Source organism: Tachysurus fulvidraco, chromosome 14 (assembly GCF_022655615.1).
Source record: "Tachysurus fulvidraco isolate hzauxx_2018 chromosome 14, HZAU_PFXX_2.0, whole genome shotgun sequence".
Classification (NCBI taxonomy): Eukaryota; Metazoa; Chordata; class Actinopteri; order Siluriformes; family Bagridae; genus Tachysurus; species Tachysurus fulvidraco.
Genome location: NC_062531.1, coordinates 5,822,238 through 5,845,576, shown reverse-complemented (window position 1 = coordinate 5,845,576; position 23,339 = coordinate 5,822,238). Strand labels below are relative to the sequence as shown.

Here is a 23,339-nt window from a genome sequence, read left to right as displayed (position 1 = left end):
CAGCTTTTCAAAATCTCCCAAGGCTGCCCGTCATGATTGATGCAGTGGGCAGAGCGGTCAGCACTGAGGCTGGGACTAATAACCGCAATATGGATAACATCACGGTAAAGCTCACTGCTTTGGATCTTTGGTTGACATCAGAGAGAAACTCACTGCTTTGGAAAGAAAAATGGAGACCAGAATGGACTAAGAGAGTAGTCGTGTAAATTGGAATGCGTCTACTCGCCCCAAGACCAAACAATCCCAATCTTATCTGCTTTCAGCTCCCCTCAACCAGCACTGGCCTTGGCTAAGGCCACTGTTGGAACAACAACTCCCCCAACAGAGCACTGCAGCGGGACTCTCTTGCGTTCCTTCCCCCACTTCCACAGACACCTGCTGATGTTGACTCTCTCTAGGACCTAATCAAGGTTGTCTCCATGGCAATTTGCTGTGTATCGCTATGACAATCTTGCGGACGGAGGCACCAAGATTGGATGCTGGGAGTGACGACTCTTCAGGCCTACACTTTTACACACACACACATATATAAAGATATGCACTCACCCCACCCCCACCCCCACCCCACGCCTTCGCCGCTTCGTACCGCCAGTCTGACAAGCGGGTCTGTGACCAGCGCCGTAGAAAGGCTGCAGGCCCTGATGGCTGCTTGCCTGTGCTGGATGACCTCCACCCCCCACTCCCCTCCCCTGTTGCAAGTCGTGTGTTTATGGCGTACTGTTTATGTGCTTATGTTGCTGAGGTGTTTTTCCTGTTCCCACACTGTACTTCCTCTGGAGTATAGTCTGGGGGTTGTTTTTTTTCTCCTCCCTTCCCTCATGTTATGCTGTATTTCTTTTCAAATTCCCTGTCTTCCTGTCCTGTCCCCCCCTTGTCATATTGTATGTATTGTATGTTGGACAGGTTGATGGCTAATTTCACGGTACTTGTGACAATAAAGGCTACTACTACTACTAAAGTCCGGCCGTGCAAGAAGAGCATTAAGAAGCAGCCAAAAGGCCCATGGTTACTCTGGAGGAGCTGCAGAGATCCACAGCTCAGGTGGAAGAATCTGTCCACAAGACAACTATTAGGCGTGCACTCCACAAATCTGGTCTTTATGGAAGAGTGGCAAGAAGAAAGCCATTGTTGAAAGAAAGCCATAAGAAATCCTATTTGCAGTTTGCGACAACCCATGTGGGGGACACAGAAAAGCATGTGGAAGAAGGTGCTCTGGTCAGATGAGACCAAAATTGAAATTTTTGGCCAAAATTCAAAATGTTATGTGTGGCAGAAACCTAACGCTGCACATCACCCTGAACACACCATCCCCACCGTGAAACATGGTGGTGGCAGCATCATGTTGTGGGGATGCTTTTCTTCAGCAGGGACAAGGAAGCTGGTCAGAGTTGATGGGAAGATGAATGAAGCCAAATACAGGGCAATCTTAGATGAAAACCTGTTAGAGTCTGCAAAAAACTTGAGACTGAGGCAGAGGTTCACCTTCCAGCTAGACAATGACCATAAACATACAGCCAGAACTACAATGGAGTGGTTTAGATCAAAGCACATTCATGTGTTACAATGGCCCAGACAAAGTCCAGACCTAAATCCAATTGAGAATCTGTGGCGAGACCTGAAAATCGCTGTTCACAGACGCTCGCCATCCAATATGACTGAGCTTGAGCTATTTTGCAAAGAAGAATGGGCAAAAATTTCCCTCTCTGTAGATGTGCAAAGCCGGTAGAGTCATACCCCAAAAGACTTGCAGCTGTAAATGCAGTGAAAGGCGGTTCTATAAAGTATTGACTCCGTGGGGCTGTATACAAATGCACTCCACACTTTTCAGATATTTGTTCGTAAAGAAAATCTGGACACCATTTATCATTTTCAAGTCAAGTCAAGAAGCTTTTATTGTCATTTCAACCATATATAGCTGTTGCAGTACACAGTGAGATGAGACAACGTTTCTCCAGGATCGTGGTGCTACATAAAACAGATAATGAGAACGCAGACAGCAACATAACACAAACATAAGACAGGGCTAAGAAGTTAGTAAGTAAGTCCTAGCCACATAAAGTGCAGCTGTGCAACCTGGTGCAAACAGTGCAGGACAAGACAACAAGACAATGCAGAACAAAAGACAGTGCAGACAAAAAGTTACAAGACAATACAAAAAATACAAAAAAGACAATACAGAAAAGACAATAAACAGAAAGAGCGCCGACCGACCAGAGTAAATACTGTATGTTCAGACAATATTGCGTACAGTAATACTAGAATGAACACAGTTTCTCAGCAGCAGGTCCCTGAGATAATGTATAGGGTTTGTGCAAAAACAGCAAACTGCTGAAATATCGTACAGTATGTGCAAAACGACGGAAATGATTAGACAGTGTGTGCAAAGAGCAAAAAAGTAAAAAAAGTGTGCAAAACAGGATGTAAGCAGCATGTAAACAGGTTTATGGACTATCATAAAACCCTAATAAAATACATTTTTGTTTGTTTTGTAACGTGTCAAAATGTGAAAACGTTCAGCGGGTATGAATACTTTTGCAAGGCACTGTAGATGGATCTACATTGGTATAATATATTATGTGCTGTATATACAGCATTTGGCATATACTGTACCCTTATCCAGAGTGACTAGCATTTATCTCACTTACAGTATATAGCTGAGCGACTAAGGGCTTAAGGGCCTTGTTTAGGGGCCCAGGAGTGGCATGTTGGTTGCCCTGGGATTCAAACTCACAATCTTCTGAGCTACCACATCTCCCAGTAGCTATTCAATCAATTTTCTGTTTCCGTAGGTTATAAATAAAAAAAGGAAAAGATAAAAATGAGTTAAACTTTTTTTGCTGACCCTCATCACACTTCCACAATGCATCTCGAGCAGATTCAGACATCTCTGCATCTTTGCAGCCAAATGGGATCAAGACTTTCACTATGTCTAGATAGCTATTTCACCAAGCTTTTGTTTTGATCCCTGATTTCTGTCTCTGCACACAGAGAGGAGGATTTTGGTACACGGTATGTGCTTGGGGCTTTATATTTTGTTTAAATTCATAGCCTTTGAGTCTTGTTTTCTGGTTTCCCATGGATGGGTTTATCCTCCGCCCTGCGAACCGGTGAAACAGCAACAGGACGGTGTGTCAGGCTCATGTACCAGAAAGCCACTGAAGCAGAGACATATTTGCTGGTTTCTCAGCCTTTAAAAATATAACGAATAGTAGAACTAATTAAACCATCCACCTCTTGATTTGCATGGAGTTGCGCACATGGCAGCAAACAATTTGCAATGCATGAGTTAAATTCTTGAAAAATGGTGGAAAAAAAATGTATAAAATAAGAAGTAGCTGTGTGTGTGTGTGTGTGTGTGTGTGTGTGTGTGTGTGTGTGTGTGTGTGTGGGTTTGTTTGTACTGTAAGTGTGCTATGGCAAAAAAAAAGCTTTATTTTGGAAAGAGATGTCACTTAATTATCAAATGTTCAGAACCCCAATAAGGAGATGAGTGCTAGGTGTGTGTTTAGTTATGCTATTGCGAGAGGAGGTGTGTGTGTGTGTGTGTGTGTGTGTGTGTGTGTGTGTGTGTGTGCGCGCGTGTGTGGGTTTGTTTGTACTGTAAGTGTGCTATGGCAAAAAAAAAGCTTTATTTTGGAAAGAGATGTCACTTAATTATCAAATGTTCAGAACCCCAATAAGGAGATGAGTGCTAGGTGTGTGTTTAGTTATGCTATTGCTAGAGGAGGTGTGTGTGTGTGTGTGTGTGTGTGTGTGTGTGTGTGTGTGTATGTGTGCACGCAGAGTTGGCATGTGAGTGATAACAGGTAGTAGCATAGTGTACGTGTTTACGAGCTGTGTGTGTATTTATATACTAAAGAGTTTGTCTCTTTCCTCTCCTCCTGTCTCGTGTAACATGCCGAGAAGAACATCTACACAAATGAGACCTGTTTCTCAAAAGCTCTCCCATGAGTACCAGACTGTCTCCTGGCACGCAGACGGAAACTCTGATTAAAAAATAATGACCCAGTTTCGTTGCATGGAGAGAACAGGAGAGTGAATCTAAGTGTCATGATGCTCAGCTGCAAAACATCTGCATGCATGCTTTGTAAAAAAAAAAAAAAAAACAGCTTTGTTAATTAACACACATAAGTCAGTGGGCAAAAAAGATTCACTCGTTTTCATATCATATATGATAAACTGTTCATTTATTAATAAAATCTGTGAGAAGAATAATTCGTTTAATATTTAAATAGTTCAATATTAAACCTTTATATATACAAAAGTCATGAAGGATATCTGATAGTTTAAGAGGCAGGGGAAATTGTGCCTTGGTAAAAATTACAGTTTAACCAGAGATTTTACCCGCCACTTGCCTGACCTTGTAATTATGACACATCTTTTCCTTTTTTCCCTTTCACTTTGTGCGAGTGCTGTCTAAGTGACCTGTAAAGTCATCACATAAAATGTACGAGCCGGTAAAAAACAGATGGATGTAACTCCTGTGATCTCTGTGTCATAAAAATAAAAACAAAGGGCACAAAGTATTCGATAGCGTTCACCTCAAAACTCCGTCTTGCTATTTTTCCCCAAACAGCTGAGAGATATAATACATCACCACCATTGTGATATAATTTAACTTACACACGATACACTTTTTACTGAGATGTGATTATTTAAATTTATTTATTTTAAAAAATTCAACACCGATTTAATGTTAAAATTGTGTACAATTAAAATGTTAAAATATTCATTGAAATTATTTTTACTTTTTTAAATAGTATTTTCTTTTTTTTTATTAAAAAAATGGAAAATATTTATTTTATTTATATTATTTTATTCAACGATCTACGTAATCATTTATTATTATGTTTATTATTATTTTATTATACATATTGTTTCGGTACTTTTTGTAGACATTGAATACAGTAACTTTGTAATTATGCGTATAAAGTTTATCGTATCGTGTATCGTATCGAATGCCTTCCATGATCGTGATATACTTGCAGGGCATTTTGGTCTTTTTTCACGCTCTCCCACCACACATTCTATTTCTCACACAGAAAAACTTTTTGACTATTTATCATATATTTAATATGCCTCAGTGCCCAAAACGTTTCAGTCCGCACCGCTGTCTCTATGGAACCGGGCAGGAATCAAGCGCGTCTCCCCTGGTGTTCTTAGTCAAGCCTGACACTTATCAGCCAATCAAAAACAGAGGCTACACAACAGCCAATCAGAAAATAGCACTATCTGGGTAAGACGCAACAACCGATGAAAAAAAAAACATTCATTAGCGAGGGTATTTTCAATGATCGGTTTGAACAAAACCTCAACACGAAACAGCTTGTCTCTGTACGGGACATTGTCCTCAGTCATGACCCTAAAAATGTCTGGGCTTGAGCTGAACTGTTTTAAATGGGAGCAACATTACAAATGATAAAGGAGTCCAAAAAGGCAACAAACACAATAAACAACACAAGCCATAACACCTCTCACACACACACACACACACACACACACACACACACACACACACACACACACACACACACACACAAATTAATAAATGGAAATTAAACAAATGCTCTGTATTTGGTTAAATTGTGGTTAATTGTAAATTGTAAAGTTAAAAATAACTTTTTTTTTTTTGGGCGTGGGGGGCGGGGCGTGGGGGGCATGGTGTGGGGGCACGGTGGAGATGTCACGCTTGCCTGTCTTCAAACCTTGAGAGCCCTGTACTTGTGCAAGAGACTTTGTGTGAAAATGCACAGTATTGCCACCTCGATAGATATTAACCCCAGACTACAATTTTAAATAAGCTAGTTTGTTTTTTCGTGATGAATTTAGAGAAAAGTCCCATTTTAAAAATGACATCGTCACGACTTCAGAATCAGTTCTTAAATTCAGCTGCAATAGTTTCCATTCCAACCATTTTTTTTTCTTCTTGCACACATAAAACGAGTGGGAAATAACCTGCCCGTCAGTCACCTCTTTATTGTGGCAGAATGTGTAGCTTTTCTTTTCTAGTGGCTGACAAGAGTAAACTGAGGTAAACCGAGTAGAAGTGAGAATATAAGACACTGTCATGTGTAAACAGTACGGATTCGCATGGATAAAAAAAAAAATAAGTCTAACAAACCTCATTGCTTGTTAGCTTTATTTAGCATGGCTTATTGTTTTATCCATGTTCATACCTTACACGGGTTTAGAAACATGTACAAGGTCAGTATTTGGGATTTATTTATGTATTGGGGAAAAAAATACCTCCTTTTCACCCCAACTATCTTTCTACTTTCTATCTAGTAGAGAACCTGTTGCTAATGTAGCATCAGATATGATACCCTAAAAAAAAATACTTATTTGAGTCACTCTAGACTTCCTGTCAATGTTTTACCATCTACTCAGGAAGGATTTTGTTTTTCATGCCAGGATGTATAAACTATAGAGATCTATGTGTCCTCTGTTGTAGCTCATTTGCATCGAGGTGTTCTTTGTTGTGTATTATGAGAGGCTTTTCTGCTCATCAGGGTTGTAGAGAGTGGTTATTTAAGTTAACACATCCTTTCTGTCAGCTCCAGCCTGTATGTCTAGTCAATTTTGATCTCAATCATCAACAAGGTGCTGCTACTCTGACTGAAAAAACAACAACAGTAGATCAGAAGTTTTAAATGATTACAGCTAGTCTGACACCAACATCCATGCCACAAGTCACTGAGATCAATTCCCCCCCCATCTGATGTTTGATGGGAACATAAATGAAGCTCATGACCAGTTTCTGCAAGATTTTATGCATTATGTTGCTGCCACATGACACCACATGATGAATGCATGAATGGGGGCAGGAATGAGGACGTGTGTGTGTGTATGTGTTCGTGTGTATGTGTTCGTGTGTGTGTGTGTGAAGATGCACTGAATGTTAAGTGAATTTTTCTTATTGTCGCTTAGCACATGTTGAAAACATAAAGAGTCTTTTCCCATACAGCTGAATGACATAATACAACATCGCCATTGTGATATAATCTAACTTACACACGATACACTTTTTACTGAGATATGATTATTTCAATTTATTTATTCAACACTAATTTAATGTTACAATTGTGTACAATTAAAATGTTAAAATATTAATTTGAATTATTTTTACTTTTATATATATATTGTGGAGGAAAATCAATTCTATTAATCAGAAATAATAGTTCAAGTAAACTTTTCCTAAGTTGCAGAGAAGAACGTAGCAGAATCCTGTGGAGTATCAAACTTCTTTATTCAATACACTTGCAAGTGTGAAGTCAGTCTGTCCCGACCCAAGTCTGAACAGAGCGAGTTAGTTGGTTTGAAAAGCAGTTCTCTATTTATACAAGATGCTGGACCCAAGGTTCATAATAATGTGTTCGTGTGGCCTCTTCCACTGATCTTGTCATCCTCTAATCTTGTCATTTCACAGGCAGGGCAACGGTCACAATGTCATTTCCCATACATCTGCAAAGTTCTTATCTTTTAGGCTTAGGGTGCAGTTTGGAAAACAGTTCAATCCCCCTTTGTTATCCTTGCTGTTCCTAATTTCAGGTGTGTGAGTGTATTGATGTGAGTGTCCAATGTTCATTTTTGTTATTCACAACATTTTTCTATTACAATATATATATGTCGGGATCACGGTTGCTTAGTGGGTAGCACGTTCGCCTCACACCTCCAGGGTCGGGGTTCGATTCCCGCCTCCGCCTTGTGTGTGTTCTCATGTTCTCCCCGTGCCTCGGGGGTTTCCTCCGGGTACTCCGGTTTCCTCCTCCAGTCCAACGACATGCATGGTAGGTTGATTGGCATCTCTGGAAAATTGTCCTGAGTGTGTGAGTGAACGAGAGTGTGTATGTGCCCTGCGATGGGTTGGCACTCCGTCCAGGGTGTATCCTGCCTTGATGCCTGATGACGCCTGAGATAGGCACAGGCTCCCCATGACCCGAGGTAGTTCGGATAAAGCGGTAGAAAATGAATGAAAATGAATGAATGAATATATATGTCACAGCGAGACAAAGGCGAGTGAGGATCCAAGTGCAGTTTGAACTAAACCAAAACAAGAAATAAACAAAAGATAGGCAGGCAAAAACAGGACGGAACAGGGAACAGAGACATAACCAGACAACATACTACACCAACAACGACTAACACCAGGCAAGTGGACAAACAAAAGTAGATATAGTGAACAAGAACCAATTACAAGGCGGAGACAATCAAAGACTAGGAAAAAACACCTGGGGAAGTGTGCAATATATATATATATATATATATATATAAAACAATGGAAAATATTTCTTTTATTTATATTATTTTATTCAATGATCTAAGTAATCATTTATTATTATGTTTATTTATTTTTGTGTTTATACTTGTATTGTCTTCCTAGCTGCTTTGTCTTTATTTTAATATATATATAGTAGCTTCTATCTTTCTACATGAACTTCCAGATATAAGTCAGAAAGAACAAAAAATGTGTTTCAGTGGTGACTGTCACTGATTCCAGCAAACACGAGTCTAGCAAAATTTGACACCGAACAACATCCAATCTGACTGTTTATATAATTTATATAAACATTAATTACGGTCCTTCAGGATCTCACAAAAATGCTGTTAACCTGCACAATAACCTGCAATTCATGCAGTTATCTCTCCATAAAAGAGTGCATAAAACATGTAGATACAGACCAAGAGCTTCAGGAAATGCTCATGTCAAACATCTGAATGGGGAGAAATTGGAAGCTCTGTGTATTTAACTGTGCCGTTGTTATACTGGTACAGATGGGATGGTTTGAGTATTTCAGAAACTGATGATCTGTAGGGATTTTTACACACAATGATGTCTAGTGTTTACAGAGAATGGTGTGACAATCAAAAGAAAAACAAAACAAAAACACATCCTGTGCTCAGATGCTCTGCAGGCTGAAACACCCTGTTGATCATAGAGCTCACAAAAGATTCACCAGACTGGTGTGAGCTGGCAGGAAGTTTATAGTAACTCAAATAAGCACTTTGTACATCGGTGGTGAGCAGAAAAACATCTCAGCATGCACATCAAACCTTCAGGTGGATGGACTTCAACAGCAAATGACCACTTCAGGTTCTGCCACTGTTAGCCAAATAGAGGAATCTGAGGCTGTTATGGTTACAGGTTTGATGGAACTGGATGGATAAAGACTGGAGGAAGACCAGGTGATTTTTTTTTTCTTCAGCTGTCAGGTTTGTTTTAATTGTCACCTGTCCTTGATGAGAAGGTGTACTTGTGTTCCTGTTACATTGACCAGACAAACCTTATCAAGAGCAACTTAAACTTTATACACCTAAGGGTTAAGGGCCTTGCTCAGGAGCCCAGCTTGGTACTGTAGATCTGGGATTCAAGCTCACAACCTTCCAATTGGTGAAACGACATGCATGGTAGGTTGATTGGCATCTCTGGAAAATTGTCCGTAGTGTGTGATTGCGTGAGTAAATGAGAGTGTGTGTGCCCTGTGATGGGTTGGCACTCCGTCCTTGTGTATCCTGCGTTGATGCCCGATGACGCCTGAGATAGGCACAGGCTCCCCGTGAACACATCATATCAATGACTGAAAATGGAAATTAGTAAAAATGTAATGTAACAATGACTTTTTGCTGTTTGTTCTGTCATGAAAAAGATAAAACTGTGCCACCTGAGGAAAAAGGTGAGCCACTTTAATCCTGCACTCTTCATGTAGCATAATAAGACATCATTACGGACAGTGGTGGCTCAAGCGGTTAAGGATCTGGGTTGTTGTTTGGTGTTCAAGCCCCAGCACTGCCAAGCTGCCACTGTTGCGCCCTTGAACAAAGCACTCAACCCTCTCTGCTCCAGGGGCGCTGCATCATATCTGACCAAAGTTACTTCCAAATTTGGGATATGTGAAGAAAGTGATCTCACTGTGCTGTAACGTATATGTGACAAAATAAAGGCTTCAGTTTGTCCATCTAAACTTTATAAATCTATTGAATTTAGCGTCACTTTTTCCTAATAGTGATCAACAGTCTGCAAACTGTTATTCTTCTAACGGTAACTAACTTCTAACTGCATTTCTCCATAGCTAATTGTGAACATTTTACATTGCGTATGTACACAAGGATAAATTCAAGGTCATATCAATAAAAAAATAATAAGACTAAACTCACTTTAACAAATCATGGCGGGGCTGAAACTCAGGAGTATTTAGTTCATACAGTAAATTTGACAAAGTCTGAGAATATTAAAGGCTAAAAGGTTGGTGTTAGAATTTTGATTTTGCTAGGTATTATATAGACTCAGTGAATAGGGAAAAGAAAGCAGCGTGTCTTGGAAAAGAATCAGAGAGGCATCAAAAATAAATAAATAAATAAATAAATAAATAAATAAATAAATAAATAAATAAGGGTCCTCTGAGTGGACATAGAACGTAATGAGTTTCCACAAATGTCCAATCCTACTCAGAACCTCTAAAGAACATGCTTAATACCGGGTTACAACTTTTAATATGGAGTAAGTGACAACAGAAAGCATTACTATATCAGTGTCTTAAAACCTTTTCAAAATTCAGTGATTTTTTAGCCGTAAGCTATAGATTATGCCCAACATACACAACCCTGTGAATGAGCTGTTACTCAGTCTCTCTATTATTTTGTAATTATGTGATCACAGCGGTTAAGCAAACTGAGGTAGTCTAAAGAGCTTGCAATTTTTTTTTCCGATTTTCCACATAAGCACTGACGTTTCGTGTGCCATCATCTCTACACACGTTCGGCCAAATCCCTCTTTGATTCACGTGCGTTAAACATGAGTACACCTATCATATTGAGTAATTACATGTAGTATGTGTCTACAGTGGTAGAAGAATCATGTAATTGTAATTTTGCCCATTCATATTGTTTTCTGCAAAAAAACAATAGCACAAAAATATCAAGTTGCATCACAAAACAAACAAACAAACAAACAAACAAACAAAAGAACACTAAAAGAGTTTTTCTATGGTAACCAGTCAGTTTCCCTGTTTTAGTGTTCTTTTTTGTTTGTTTGTTTGTTTGTTTGTTTTGTGATGCAACTTGATATTTTTGTGCTTTTTTTTGCAGAAAACAATATGAATGGGCAAAATTGCAATTACATGATTCCAGTTAAATCCAGGGGAAACTGACTGGTTACCATAGAAACAATATTTTAAAGTATTTGAATAACTTGAATTGCAGCTGGAACCACTGTCAGTGATGAGATGAGCATTTCTTATCTAGTGACGTGACATGAATACTTTTCCACATGTACATGTAAGGAAAGTCTTAAAGCTTTACATTATATATATATATAGTTATGTAGTATTGTAACTTTGAGTAGTACGTAACATGGAGAGCATTTATCCCAATTAGTTAGTGATATAAGACCAGACAGAAATGATTTCTTTGCATTATAAAATTAGACAATTACAATACAATTATTTATAAAGAAATTTGTGCCTGCCCTGTAATCCAGGCCATTACACCAGCTGATGACTCAGATGTATCAGTCGTCTCTGCCTTGGACTGGCGCTCTGGGGTGAAGCAGCCATCCAACATGAACAAACCATCCATTTACTCAGTGTAGAAGCCATTAGGGTGGGGTTTATGCTTGATAGGTCGCATAGATATGCTCGCCTGCAGGTCACACCCTACCACGTTTATCCTCTTCATGATAAGAGTCAATATAGCCATCTTATTATTCTGACAGAGTTTCGACATTCTCTCGCTCTCACAGGACTCGGAGACATAAAAAAAAAATCATCACAGCCTCGCTGTCTTCACCCATTTGGAACCTCATTTTATTAACCCCATTTCCAGAGCCGTTTCTATTCGAGTTTGAGTTAATTTGAAATCGATCTGGCATCTCCTCTGGTGTGAATCGCACGGCAAGAAATGTGCTGTGAGATGCTGTGAAAGTATTAACTTCAGAGAGGGATTCAGAAATCCCCTTTTTTCCCCTGAAGGCAGTCTTGTTATTAATTCTGCAATTTTATGCTAATAATTACCGGGCTCTTTCGGGCATTTTTCTAGTATCCCCTGTGCACAATATGTTGTTTTTGGAGTGAGAAGCTCTGCAGTTAGCAAATCTTGGACTCCTGCAGATGGAACGCACTCATCTGTGAAGCCAGAGTAAGGAATATTGGGTATAAAATTGTACTGCAGTTGGAGTAGACATATTGATATAGAGATCTGGTCAGATCTTTTAGATACATACATATGACTTAAACCTCCAAATTCTAAACTTTACCATTGACTTTACTATTAACAATGAAGTGAAACTTTGTTAATCTACACACTTAACCTTTGAAACAAGACAAGCTGCTACAGTACTATCTATACAGCAGCTACGACAATGCTTCTGTTTATAACCCCGGATATGATGAGACGTGTCCAGGTTTTAGAGCTTCCAAACTTTAACCCATTCTGTCTTAATCAAGTTTGTTTATTAAGTTTATTTATTAAGCTACATATCAATGAATTTATTTGTAAATTGTTCGCAGGGCTTTTTATACAATAAATATCCATTTAGTCATGAAAATCCAATAAGTTATTTCCTTGTCATTTCATTTCCATCAGACTCCTTAACCAGGATTGATTAGCTTAAATTTTTTTAAATAACGTTATGTTACTGCAATTTTATATACAGATTGTGCAGTCAAGTTTATATCGTTTAAAGCAATCCAAAACAAATCCATTAAATAGAGAAAGAGAAAAAACTAGCTATTCAATTCAAATGGCAGTTTCTAAAAAGTATAAGAGTTATTAGAATCTTTAACAGGAACAGTGATTAGAATCTTCTTCGGCTATATGGATGATTGTTATTTTCAGCTCTTGTGTTTTAAAGGTGTCAAAATTTATCGTAAAAAACACAATTTAAAAATGAAGTCTGCAGATTCCAGAACTGCGTAAAAGTACTGCATAAGAGTACCGTTACTGCAACGTTCCTTTATACAATGCCTGACATGACCTCCTTCTTATTTTACAGGTCTGAAGCGGATTCATGCTCTGACCATCCAGGCTAATTATGAGTTGAGGATTGACCTGGAGGACTTTGAGAACAGCACTTCCTTCGCGCAGTATGGATCCTTCGGCGTTGGATTGTTCTCCGTTGACCCGGACGAGGACGGCTACCCGTTGAGCATAGCGGACTACTCAGGAACCGCTGGTAGGTTCATTCTTTGTCCGGAGAGCTTTAGCATTCAGCCGCTATAGTGAGGACTAGCCTCTTTTAGATTCATGGCGAAGGAGGAACCCTTTCACAAATGCATTATACTGGAATGCTTTATGGAGTGTAAAATTCTTTCTGTCTATTCTACAGTCACATGCGGTACAAAAGAGCTGCACACTATCAAGCCTTTTTCCTTTGGCAGAAAAAAATAGGCTGACCTTTGTTTGGTATGCTATTATTGTAAAGAAATAAATGCAGTAAAAAGTGTATTTTCTTTTTTTTTAGTCTGAGTCTGAGGGACGGGACAAGAAAATCTGACATTTGGACCAAAATGGAGTTTAGAAAAATTTGTTTTAAGATTCTGTAAGATTCTTGTTTAGCAACCCATCATCTCGTAATAGGCTAAATTCGACTATCGCCTATTATTTCTCTCTGCTACCATAATGCCACAAATTGAAGTTGGAAAAAATAGAATATTCTGTTTGATTAATCAATAATAAGACAGAGAAATCTAAACCTAGCTACAGAAAGGCTTTAACCGCACTGTCCTCAAGTCAGTAATTGGGTTTCTTCTTTGACCTGTTTTGGGTTCCTCATTTCCGTCGCTATCCAAACTTAGAGATCTGACCTTCAGAGCATCGAAAAGAGCAGTGATAATGAAGCATCACAATGCATACAGTAAATGGTATTTCAAGAAAGCAGACAGTTCATTATTATGAGAGTCATAAACAAACACTCTATTAACATAAATCAGGAAGCGAAGGCTGCTTACACTCTTCTCTAATTAATCAGGATGCCTTCAGGTTTCTGATTCAAAACATCCATAATGCAGCAATTCCTGCACTAAGTATTTAAAAGCTAAGTCCTTTCAGCCTCCTCGATCTTTCTGATTGTGTTTTTCTATTTATTAACAGAAAAGTTTTTGCTAGAATTGATCACTCATGTTTATCTGTAATTCCAAGACAAACAATATTGTTGGCCTCTTCTGTCACCTCTAGCTGTGTATATCTCTATTGAACATCACTTCTAGATCAAGCATAAATAGCTGTGCATCATAAAATAACCATTGTCCTGCATCAGGTATTGCTTCACTTTAGGGAAGAGCTTAGAGGAGGAAATAAAAAAAAAAAATCACAATCGTGAACTGTATGTGAAGAACAAATGAACAAATACACAAAGATGTATGAGTTATAGTGACTGAAGGCTGGGGTTATTGAATGCTGTCTTACAGTATTTAACACAGATTCCCCATATCTGATTGGTCAGAACAGGTTTATTCGTTTTCTATAACAGAGGCTCGGACAGCTGTGTCTGCTCTGAGGTTTAATATAATTAATTCGCTTGTTCCGATATTGTCATGACGCGGGGCAGGAAGCGGACCCAGACGCAGGATAGCAAAACAAAACAGGGTTTAATAACAAAGGGAACACGAAACATGACACAGACTGAAGACAAGACAGGACAACAGTAGATTCCGCGCTGCACAAGGCAACGCGGCACAATTAAATACACAAGACAATCATGACACAATGAGGAGCAGGTGTGGTGACAGGAAGGAGCAGACGAAGGCGGGGCAGACACGTGACGAGAAACAAACAAAACTGCACGTGGCCAAAGTCCGAGCTGAATCATGACAGATATGTTTTTGTTTCTATAGTAACGACTATATCACGAGGACTTTACTGGTGGATTCTCTAGATCATTTAAGCTGGAAAAAAACATTGTTGTTGTTTGACAAGGAAAAAAATGGATGAAGGTTTTAAGCATTTCTGGAAGGAGTCTCTAGTGTTAGCATGTTGTCAGAGGACAGCGGACTTTATGCTTATCGGCTTCTTGGTAACATGAAAACGTTATTTATTTAGTTTTTTTTATTATTTATTTTTCAAGAATAAATATAACATTAAGATCAACAATAAACGTAACTATAAACTGGTGAAAAAAGTAAGCATTTTCGAATTAATCGAAAAATGTGATCAGTGGTAAACTGTTCTATTTAAGCAAATATGTTGCTGATGTTCCTGTTTATTAGCATGTAGGCATGTGTGACTTTTATACAATAGTTTTACAATTTTTATACAATAAACAAGCATTAATATCGAGTAAGTGACCTTTCAAACACAGTACGGTCAACGCTTCTGTTTATTTTTGCTCCACTAGCAGAAATATACCTTGAAGAATCAACAGTTATTTTACAGTATGTTGGCTAGATTGCTAGCAAGCTCACAATGATTTGTACTGCCCCGTTAAAGTTGCTACTGTTAAAACTGTTGCCCCTTCTTCCATTTCATCTTCATGTGGTAAGCGGTGATTCATTTCAAATAATTGTTTAAAAAGGAATAAAACACACAACTTCAAACATACATTACTACAGCGAATTTGTTGAAAATTCACCATTTGTTTTGATGACAAGGAAATCTGTGTAAGTGCAAATTAGCCAGTTTCATTAACAAAAAAATAGATTTTTGATATCGAACCTGGGAGCTTTAATCATCTGAGAAGCCATAAAAATAAATCCAGCTTGAATTCGTGCTAAATCTACTGTCATGATGAAAAATTCAGCATTCTGGGTGAAGTGTAATACCTTGATTTAACAAGATTAACAAGCTTAAACAAAGAGGAACAATTCTAGGTAATAAAACATTCAGGCAAAAAAAGAACAAAAAAAAACAACAAACAAAAAAACAACAACAAAGGCTTAAGGACTGACACAAATGAATGAATATCTTGTGTAGTGATCTGGCTTATATACTGTAATGAATCAGAGGTTTTATATAGATGTCAATATCTATACTTCTACACATTGTTGTTTAAATTCCCATAACAGCAAATTCCATTGTGTTTTCTTCCTTATATTGTGTTTTTTATTCACACTTTAATTAAAAATGAATAGATTTAAAGTCAGCACAAAACATTAATGCAACATTAACATACAAAACATCTAAACATTTACATGATAGCCATGTATAAGGTGAGTTTAATCAAAAACATACATAGTTAAAATGGTTGCTGGTGGGATGCTGGGGTGTCAAAACATAAAGATATTTTTATTCCAAATGTGTTAGTCTTTTATCTTGTCTATTTTGGAGTTCATGCTTTTTAACAAGGAAACAGAATTGACTGCACTTTTTAGAGCTTTAAAAGTGAAAGAATCCAATTACAGATTTTCTTTCTTTCACTGTCTCTGACTTTCTAAGATTAAAACAACTGAGAAGTCATTTTTTGATTTGCTGCTCACCATCTTCAGAAAGCCATGAAGTAAAATTATTGCACTTCTTCTGTGAAAAAGCTTTTTCAGACACCGTTGTGCATCAAATAGCATGTTTTTTGTTTTTGTTGTTTTTTTTTATACCTTTCAAATGAATAAAATGCATCCGCTTTGGTGTGCAGTGGCCTTAAGTCTGGAGGGCGTCTACACCATTACCCGCTACGTTGTGTGAGCGAATCTGGTTCATAGGCTTGGAGAGAGAGAAAAAAAACAGAAACCCATGAAATGCAATTTTTCTGAAAGGCAGATTGAGGTTATGTTTGGGGTGAAAAAGTTCTGTATCCGCGACAACCTAAATAATAGTGTGTCCGACAAATGGAAGTCCGCTCCACAGAGCCCAGACATCACCAAAATGAGAAATCCAAGTTTGGACAGGAGGTTTAAGTTTTAGGGCAAGTAGCAGGCAGTTTAATGTTTAGTGGAGTTAGTTTCCAATAATCCTCTTTGGCTTTCTGTTTCGAAGGATATTAGCACATGGGTGTGAATAATCAGGTGTTAATTGAAACCGTATTCAACAGGAAGTTGAAGAAGTTTAGTTCGAAGACCTTTAATTAAGGCATACTCGGATCTAACACTAGCATCTACCGCTATTAGCAACCATTTGAGACTAAATCTTAAACGCTTCTGAATTCCCTAAAGCGGTTACAGAAGCCATGTGATGGTTTTAAGGTCTTTGAGCAATGTTTGTCTAAGTTACAGATCAAACGTGAATAAAATTTGTTTATCCTTAAGGTAATTCTTGAAGGAAAAATGACATAGCCGGTAAAACACACACATTTTCTCATGAGAGCAGCTACGTTCACTTCCTACCAACTTTATCTATTTGAAATTTGTCCTTTGAATTCACAAGCTTCAGTCTTGTGTGCAAACAGATGCCGAGAGAAGGGCACCGTGGGCTATAATCAGTAAAAGCACAGGACTGAAAGTGCTGTTCATTATATTTGCTGTTAGCACAAAGCCGCTGACATGCACCAGGGTTTTTGTGGTAAAATCCAGATTTTTGTGTCTGCCTGCACTGATATCTTCTGTAGTGCACTTCTGTAGTAAAAGCATGCGTAATCATCATCTAATGCATTCATCATGAGATTTTTATGAATAAGTGTATGAGTAAATGGGTATTTAAATTTTATTCATCCATTCAGGTGCTTCGGCTTTGATGACTGTTCTAGGTATCGACACAGAGCCATTTAACACGGAGTAACATGGTGCATCAACAACAAATGTGCAAGTGAATGATATTTAAGTGTATGAATAGAAGACTCTAAAATGAAATTATACACATTTCTAAGATTTGCTCTGCTTTGAAATGCACTGGTGAGTGAAAATTTCACTGTAGTCATGACTATAGTGTTTTGCGGAGAATTCCACCAATCGTGAGCGAATGAGCCGGATTAACTCCTACTAGGGTTTAAGGGTTAAAGCCTAGGATTTTAAAAGCTCTGTTTGGACTGGGTGAGATTTTTGGTTATACAGTACTGTATGTCTGTTACTTTAAATAACGTGAAAGCAGAACATCGGTAATGATCATGTATCACTATGATTTGCACCAGGAACGACATTTTGCTCATGCTAAGCAATTGATCCGCTAAAATGATCCGCTAATAGAATGACAATGTCAAATGAGAAAAATAGGTTTAATAATCTTAGATTTGGTTTATTCTAAATTTACATACTAGAAATACTTTGGTCACTTGGTGAGATCTTTTTTTTGTGGAAGACTTCCTTTAATGTCTACTGAACAACGGATATAATGGGATTGTTTAAAATTTTTTTTACTAAAATGCCAATTCAAATAGGATGTATTTTGCCTGGAATGATTTCCACTGGTTATTTTATAAAATTACTGTAAGGCTAAATATAATACTTCCAGTCAAGTGGCTGTATAATCTGTAAAAATGACTCATTTGAAGAATTGGAATGAAGGAAAAAAACTCTTAAATACTCTGTTAATAATTACGTTAGCCCACTTCACCATGTAAATCCAATCTGGTCTGACTAGGGCTTAAGGTTACTTCTTTGATTAACGACGAGATCACGAAAGATATGATCTTTGGTCTTGGTTCTGACTTTGGAGGAGTTAAACCTGAAAATGAAGACCATCTATCTGTGAAGGGAGGTTATTATAGGACATATTTCAAACATTGAAAAGCCCTCAGATGTTAATGGAAACTCTTCACACTCTAACATTCTCTTGTTTTTCATTGACTGCTGCCATTATTCTGGTCATTCATCACCTCACTAAACACACTGATGAGTTCTCGAGGCACACGAGAGGGATTTATGGCATGTAACTCTTCTTTATGATATGGCATAACTATATCGCTACGATCTCCTTTGCTGCAGTAAAAGAACCAGCATGAACCACAGTGCTGCAGTAAAGCCTGATTTTATCAGCACAGCCTGAGAGCTCCGATTAGTTTAGAACAGATGAGGCCGAACACTCGCAGCCACATTACATTCTTGAGACATGCAGTCCATCACGCAGCTTAAAAAAGGGCACTTTAACTGAGCAGCTCGCTTCGTCGGATGTTTTTTTTTTTTTGGGAGTTTTTCCCCCATGTCCTGTCCTGCACTGCCGTGTTTATTCTCGTCTTCTACTCTGTTGTTACCTTTCTAGCTGGGAATTCCCACAGCCTAGAGCCAAAGCTTGTGATTCATTTATATCTGCATTTGTTAAGCTTATGAGCTAATTAATAATATTTTAGCGGGTTAGGTACAACAATAATGTACAGCACAATGAGAATAAGGTGTCTGGTGTGATAAATTACACTCAATAGAGTTTTTACTGTTTAATCAGTCTCAGTTATTCGAAGTAATTGAACTGCATGATGGGAAGTAATGAGACATAGCGAGTCAGTGATTTTTCTATGCTTCCCACATTATTTCTACATTTTTTTTTCTTCTTGCCTTCGTCACACTGCAATCAAGTCCAACGTTAATGACACCCTGTTCCTCTTAGGAAAAGCTTCCAGATGGAGGTGGTGTCTCACAGCTGACACCAATGCTACGATTCTGAAACATTCCTCTTTGCCTCCAAGGCCATCTGTAATATAAGACGAGGAAAACTTGAGGAAACACAAAACAGCTTTTTAAATGCTAATTTAATTTATTGAAAAGAAAACAATATGCAACAACAGTAATTATACCCAAAACATAAAAACTCGTTTCGCCAACTTTAGCAGCGATATCTGCAACAACGTGCTTTTGCATGTCTATGGAAGAATTCTGTCCCGTTCGTCATTGAGGAATTGCTTTAATTTAGCCGTATTAGAGCACAAACTATCTCTATGTGGTTCAGGACACAGACCATAACCTTAATTTTGTTTCCTTCGGTGGATATACAGTGGTGGAGTCAGTCTTGTGCTTCAGATCTTGTGTGTAATGTGATTTTACTTGAGCTTCAGATCACAGACTGATGACTGGACATTCTCCTTGAGGATTTTATAGTAGAGAGAAAAATTCATGGTTTGATGAGCTTTGTTTTGAAAGCAAAGCCTTTGTGTTCCTCTTGCTTAGCAGTGTTTTTTTTTTTTTTTGTCTTGCAACTCTCCTATGGATAGTATTTTTGCTGTGCCTCTTTCTGATAGTGGAATCCTAAATGCTGACATGATCAAGAGAGCTGAGAGTTGCCTGCAGCTTTTATTTTATTTTATATTTTCATTCATTCATTCATTTTCTACCGCTTATCCGACTTCTCGGGTCACGGGGAGCCTGTGCCTATCTCAGGCGTCATCGGGCATCAAGGCAGGATACAACCTGGACAGAGTGCTATTTTTTATTTTATTTTATTTTATTTTAATTTATTATATTTTTTTATTTTATTTTATTTTTAAGCAATTTTCTTTCCCACACAGGTCCAGTTGGTGTACGATTTTTTCCTTTGGAATTGTCTTTCTCTAAGATTTAGTTTGAAGATCTGTGCAACAAATTTGCAAAAATACAAGAAATAAAGGACAAATACTTGTCATAACACTATACATGAATCTACGTACGTTGTCTTAATTTCTGGCAAAGTGAAAACAGAACCAGCTATAATGTGTACTTCATTTTCGTACTGGAGAAAAAACTAACATGTTCAACGAGGCTATAAATGTTCCTAGAAAGCAATACATTTATTTTGTTTATTATTTATCGTTTTTAGGACTTTTAGAAAACATACCGGTTATTTTTTATTGGGTTAAGGATTGTCATTTCTTATAGAAATGCATTGAAATGAAATGCTTTTTTTTAAAGACACTGCGACTTAATATGATGTAGCATGGAACAAAGATGATATAAGATGATATAAGAAAAGATAAGATGAGATAAGAAGAGATAAAATGAGAAAAGATGAGATGAGATAAGAAGAGATAAGATGAGATGAGATAAGAAGAGATAAGATGAGATGTGATGAGATGAGATGAGATAAGATGAGATAAAATGAGATGAAATGAAATGAGATAATCCTTCGTCCCACAACAAGGAAATTTGCAAAATACACACCAATATGAGACAAACTGAACAATAAATACACAGTAAACTCACAGTACAGCACATGGTATCTATACAGGAGAGCAGAACTGTATCAGATAGAAGAACCAGTTCAAACAATTGTCTTGTAGGTTCAACTGCGGATTGTGAGGGTGGGATAGAAAATTGAAAAAATAAATAACATTTTCTGGCCTGCCAGCATTTATGAATCGAGTGTAAGAGCTTTGCATTTTAACAGCAGATTACGAAACAGTGCCATGTCCCCCCCCCCCCCCCCCAAAAATAAAAACAGATGAGCCCATCGACATAAATCAGGGATGATTAAGCGTGATGTGTTTAGAATTTTCTTTAATATTAACTCTTTGGAAGCCTTACAATTTCTTCCAACTCATATTTACAGTATAATGTTTAGTCCACTGGTCATAGTCGCAAGATCTCACTGTGACATTAAAGCATAGATGTGAAGTGATGGTCATACAAGGATGGGTTTTGAGTAGTCTTAGTGCCTCAGGTAAAGAAGTTGTAGCTGAGGTGTTCATTCATTTGTATTCTATTCAATTTAGATTTATTGTCATTGAAACAGTAAAGCATAACAAAATGCTATGACAGTGTGAATCAATACACACTTGCTGGACAGTACGCAGGCATTACACCGTGAGATACTAGTATGAAGCGATATAAATCCTCTATTATAGTAATTCTCTTGAGAGGTTCCAATAAATCTGGTATTGACTCTGAGTCTCTGTTTGGTGCAATAATCCTACGCGTCTCTGTTGCTTTAGGTGACTCATTGCTCAAACACAACGGCATGAAGTTCACTACAAAGGACAAGGACAACGATCACTCGGAGAACAACTGTGCATCCTTCTACCACGGAGCCTGGTGGTACCGGAACTGCCACATGTCCAACCTGAACGGACAGTACCTACGAGGCCAGCACTCGTCTTACGCCGACGGCATCGAGTGGTACTCCTGGACTGGTTTGCAGTACTCCCTAAAATTCACAGAGATGAAAATCAAGCCTACGTGTGAGCAAAACGAATGAGTGAAGCAAATGATCTTCATCCTCTGTGGTGTAGGTGTTAGAAAGACTAGGAACAGAAATGTGCGAGGACTGTACGATGATGTACTCTCTTCCTGTTTATTTGCGTGGTTCACCATTTCAGTTGTAGTGTAGTGTTAGTGATGAAGTGCGCTCTAACTGGTTACTTCTCTGAATATTATGAAATCATGAAGTCATGTTTGTCTTAAGGTAAATGTTGATGAAATGTAAAAAAAAAAAAATTTATTTAGTAAAGATTTGTCTGGATTTTTTTTTTTTTTTTTAAAGCAACAGATTATCCCTGTTCTCAGAATGATTTAGGATGTATTATGTACAGATGTTTTTCTTAATTATCATCTTGATTTTGTCATCAAGCAAGTCCTGAAAGCTGGGTATTTCAGCCACTTCAGGCTGCAGGAAAGCAGAGATACTGAGGAAAAAAAAAAAAGCTTAACTACTCTTCTAACACTTCAATGGCACCATGCAGCAAAATGCACAATTATAGAGAGGCTATTACAAATGGAGCAGAGATACCGAGTCCCTGTTCGTAGAGAGCATGTCATATCATGTTGTTCAGTAATTAATCACAATGAGCCAGGGGGACAAGGAGTGGGTGGAATTATTGCATTAATGGAAACCTTATTATAATAACAAGCTCATTTCTGATTGGAAGTGCACTACATATACATGAAGCACTATGGAGTAGATTACGGTGATTAATCCTTGCTGATGATGATGTGCAGATTAGTAAAGGAATGTCTTTTCCATGTCTCACCTGTTATATGTTGTATATAACCTCCTATTAGCCAGTTTTTCCCCCTAATAAAGCTCAATCCTTCTATATAAACTATCTGGCCAAAGGTTTGTGGAGACCTGACCATCCATCACGTATGTGGTTCTACCCCATACCTTTGCCACAAAGTTGGTATCAATTATATTGGATGATTTTGTACTGTATGCCTGTAGGATTATAACTGTCTATACTGACCCTGATAATGCTCCTGTGCTCATTGCAAGGCCTGTAAAGACATGAGCCCTTATTCATAACGATTCAGGACCAATCTCGGAGCAACTCTGAGCAAGGAAATTACAAAAACATTTGTCTTAGAGATGAGGCGGGGCTGACCGGCTTGAAGACTATAATTGGTTGTCCAGTAAAAAAAATAGAAGTGCTTTTAAAATCAAGTCTACTGTATTATAAGCCTTCACTTTGCCTCTGTGCTAATATATTTGAGAAATATCGTGTAGGGGTTACGTTCGTTACGACCGATCGTATTAGATATGCTCTAACATCTGTATGTTATAAATGTAATGAAAATGTAAATGTAAACATCTCTGACAAAGCTCAGATATTCCATAGCACCAAATTATAACATTTCTGCTGCTATGGAATT

At 38.0% G+C, this 23,339-nt stretch overlaps 1 protein-coding gene across 1 annotated transcript in view; it reads left to right on the top strand.

The window, feature by feature from the left end:
• The window catches only part of LOC113645514 (fibrinogen C domain-containing protein 1-like), an 86,515-nt gene extending 64,032 nt beyond the window's left edge, over nucleotides 1–22,483 (top strand). The window contains exons 6-7 of the mRNA XM_027151157.2: nucleotides 12,986–13,165; nucleotides 21,686–22,483. Of these exons, the coding sequence (XP_027006958.1) occupies nucleotides 12,986–13,165; nucleotides 21,686–21,948 (443 nt within the window). The 3' untranslated portion in view covers nucleotides 21,949–22,483. The remainder of the gene's footprint in view (nucleotides 1–12,985; nucleotides 13,166–21,685) is intronic.
• The last annotated feature ends 856 nt before the right edge of the window (nucleotides 22,484–23,339 follow it).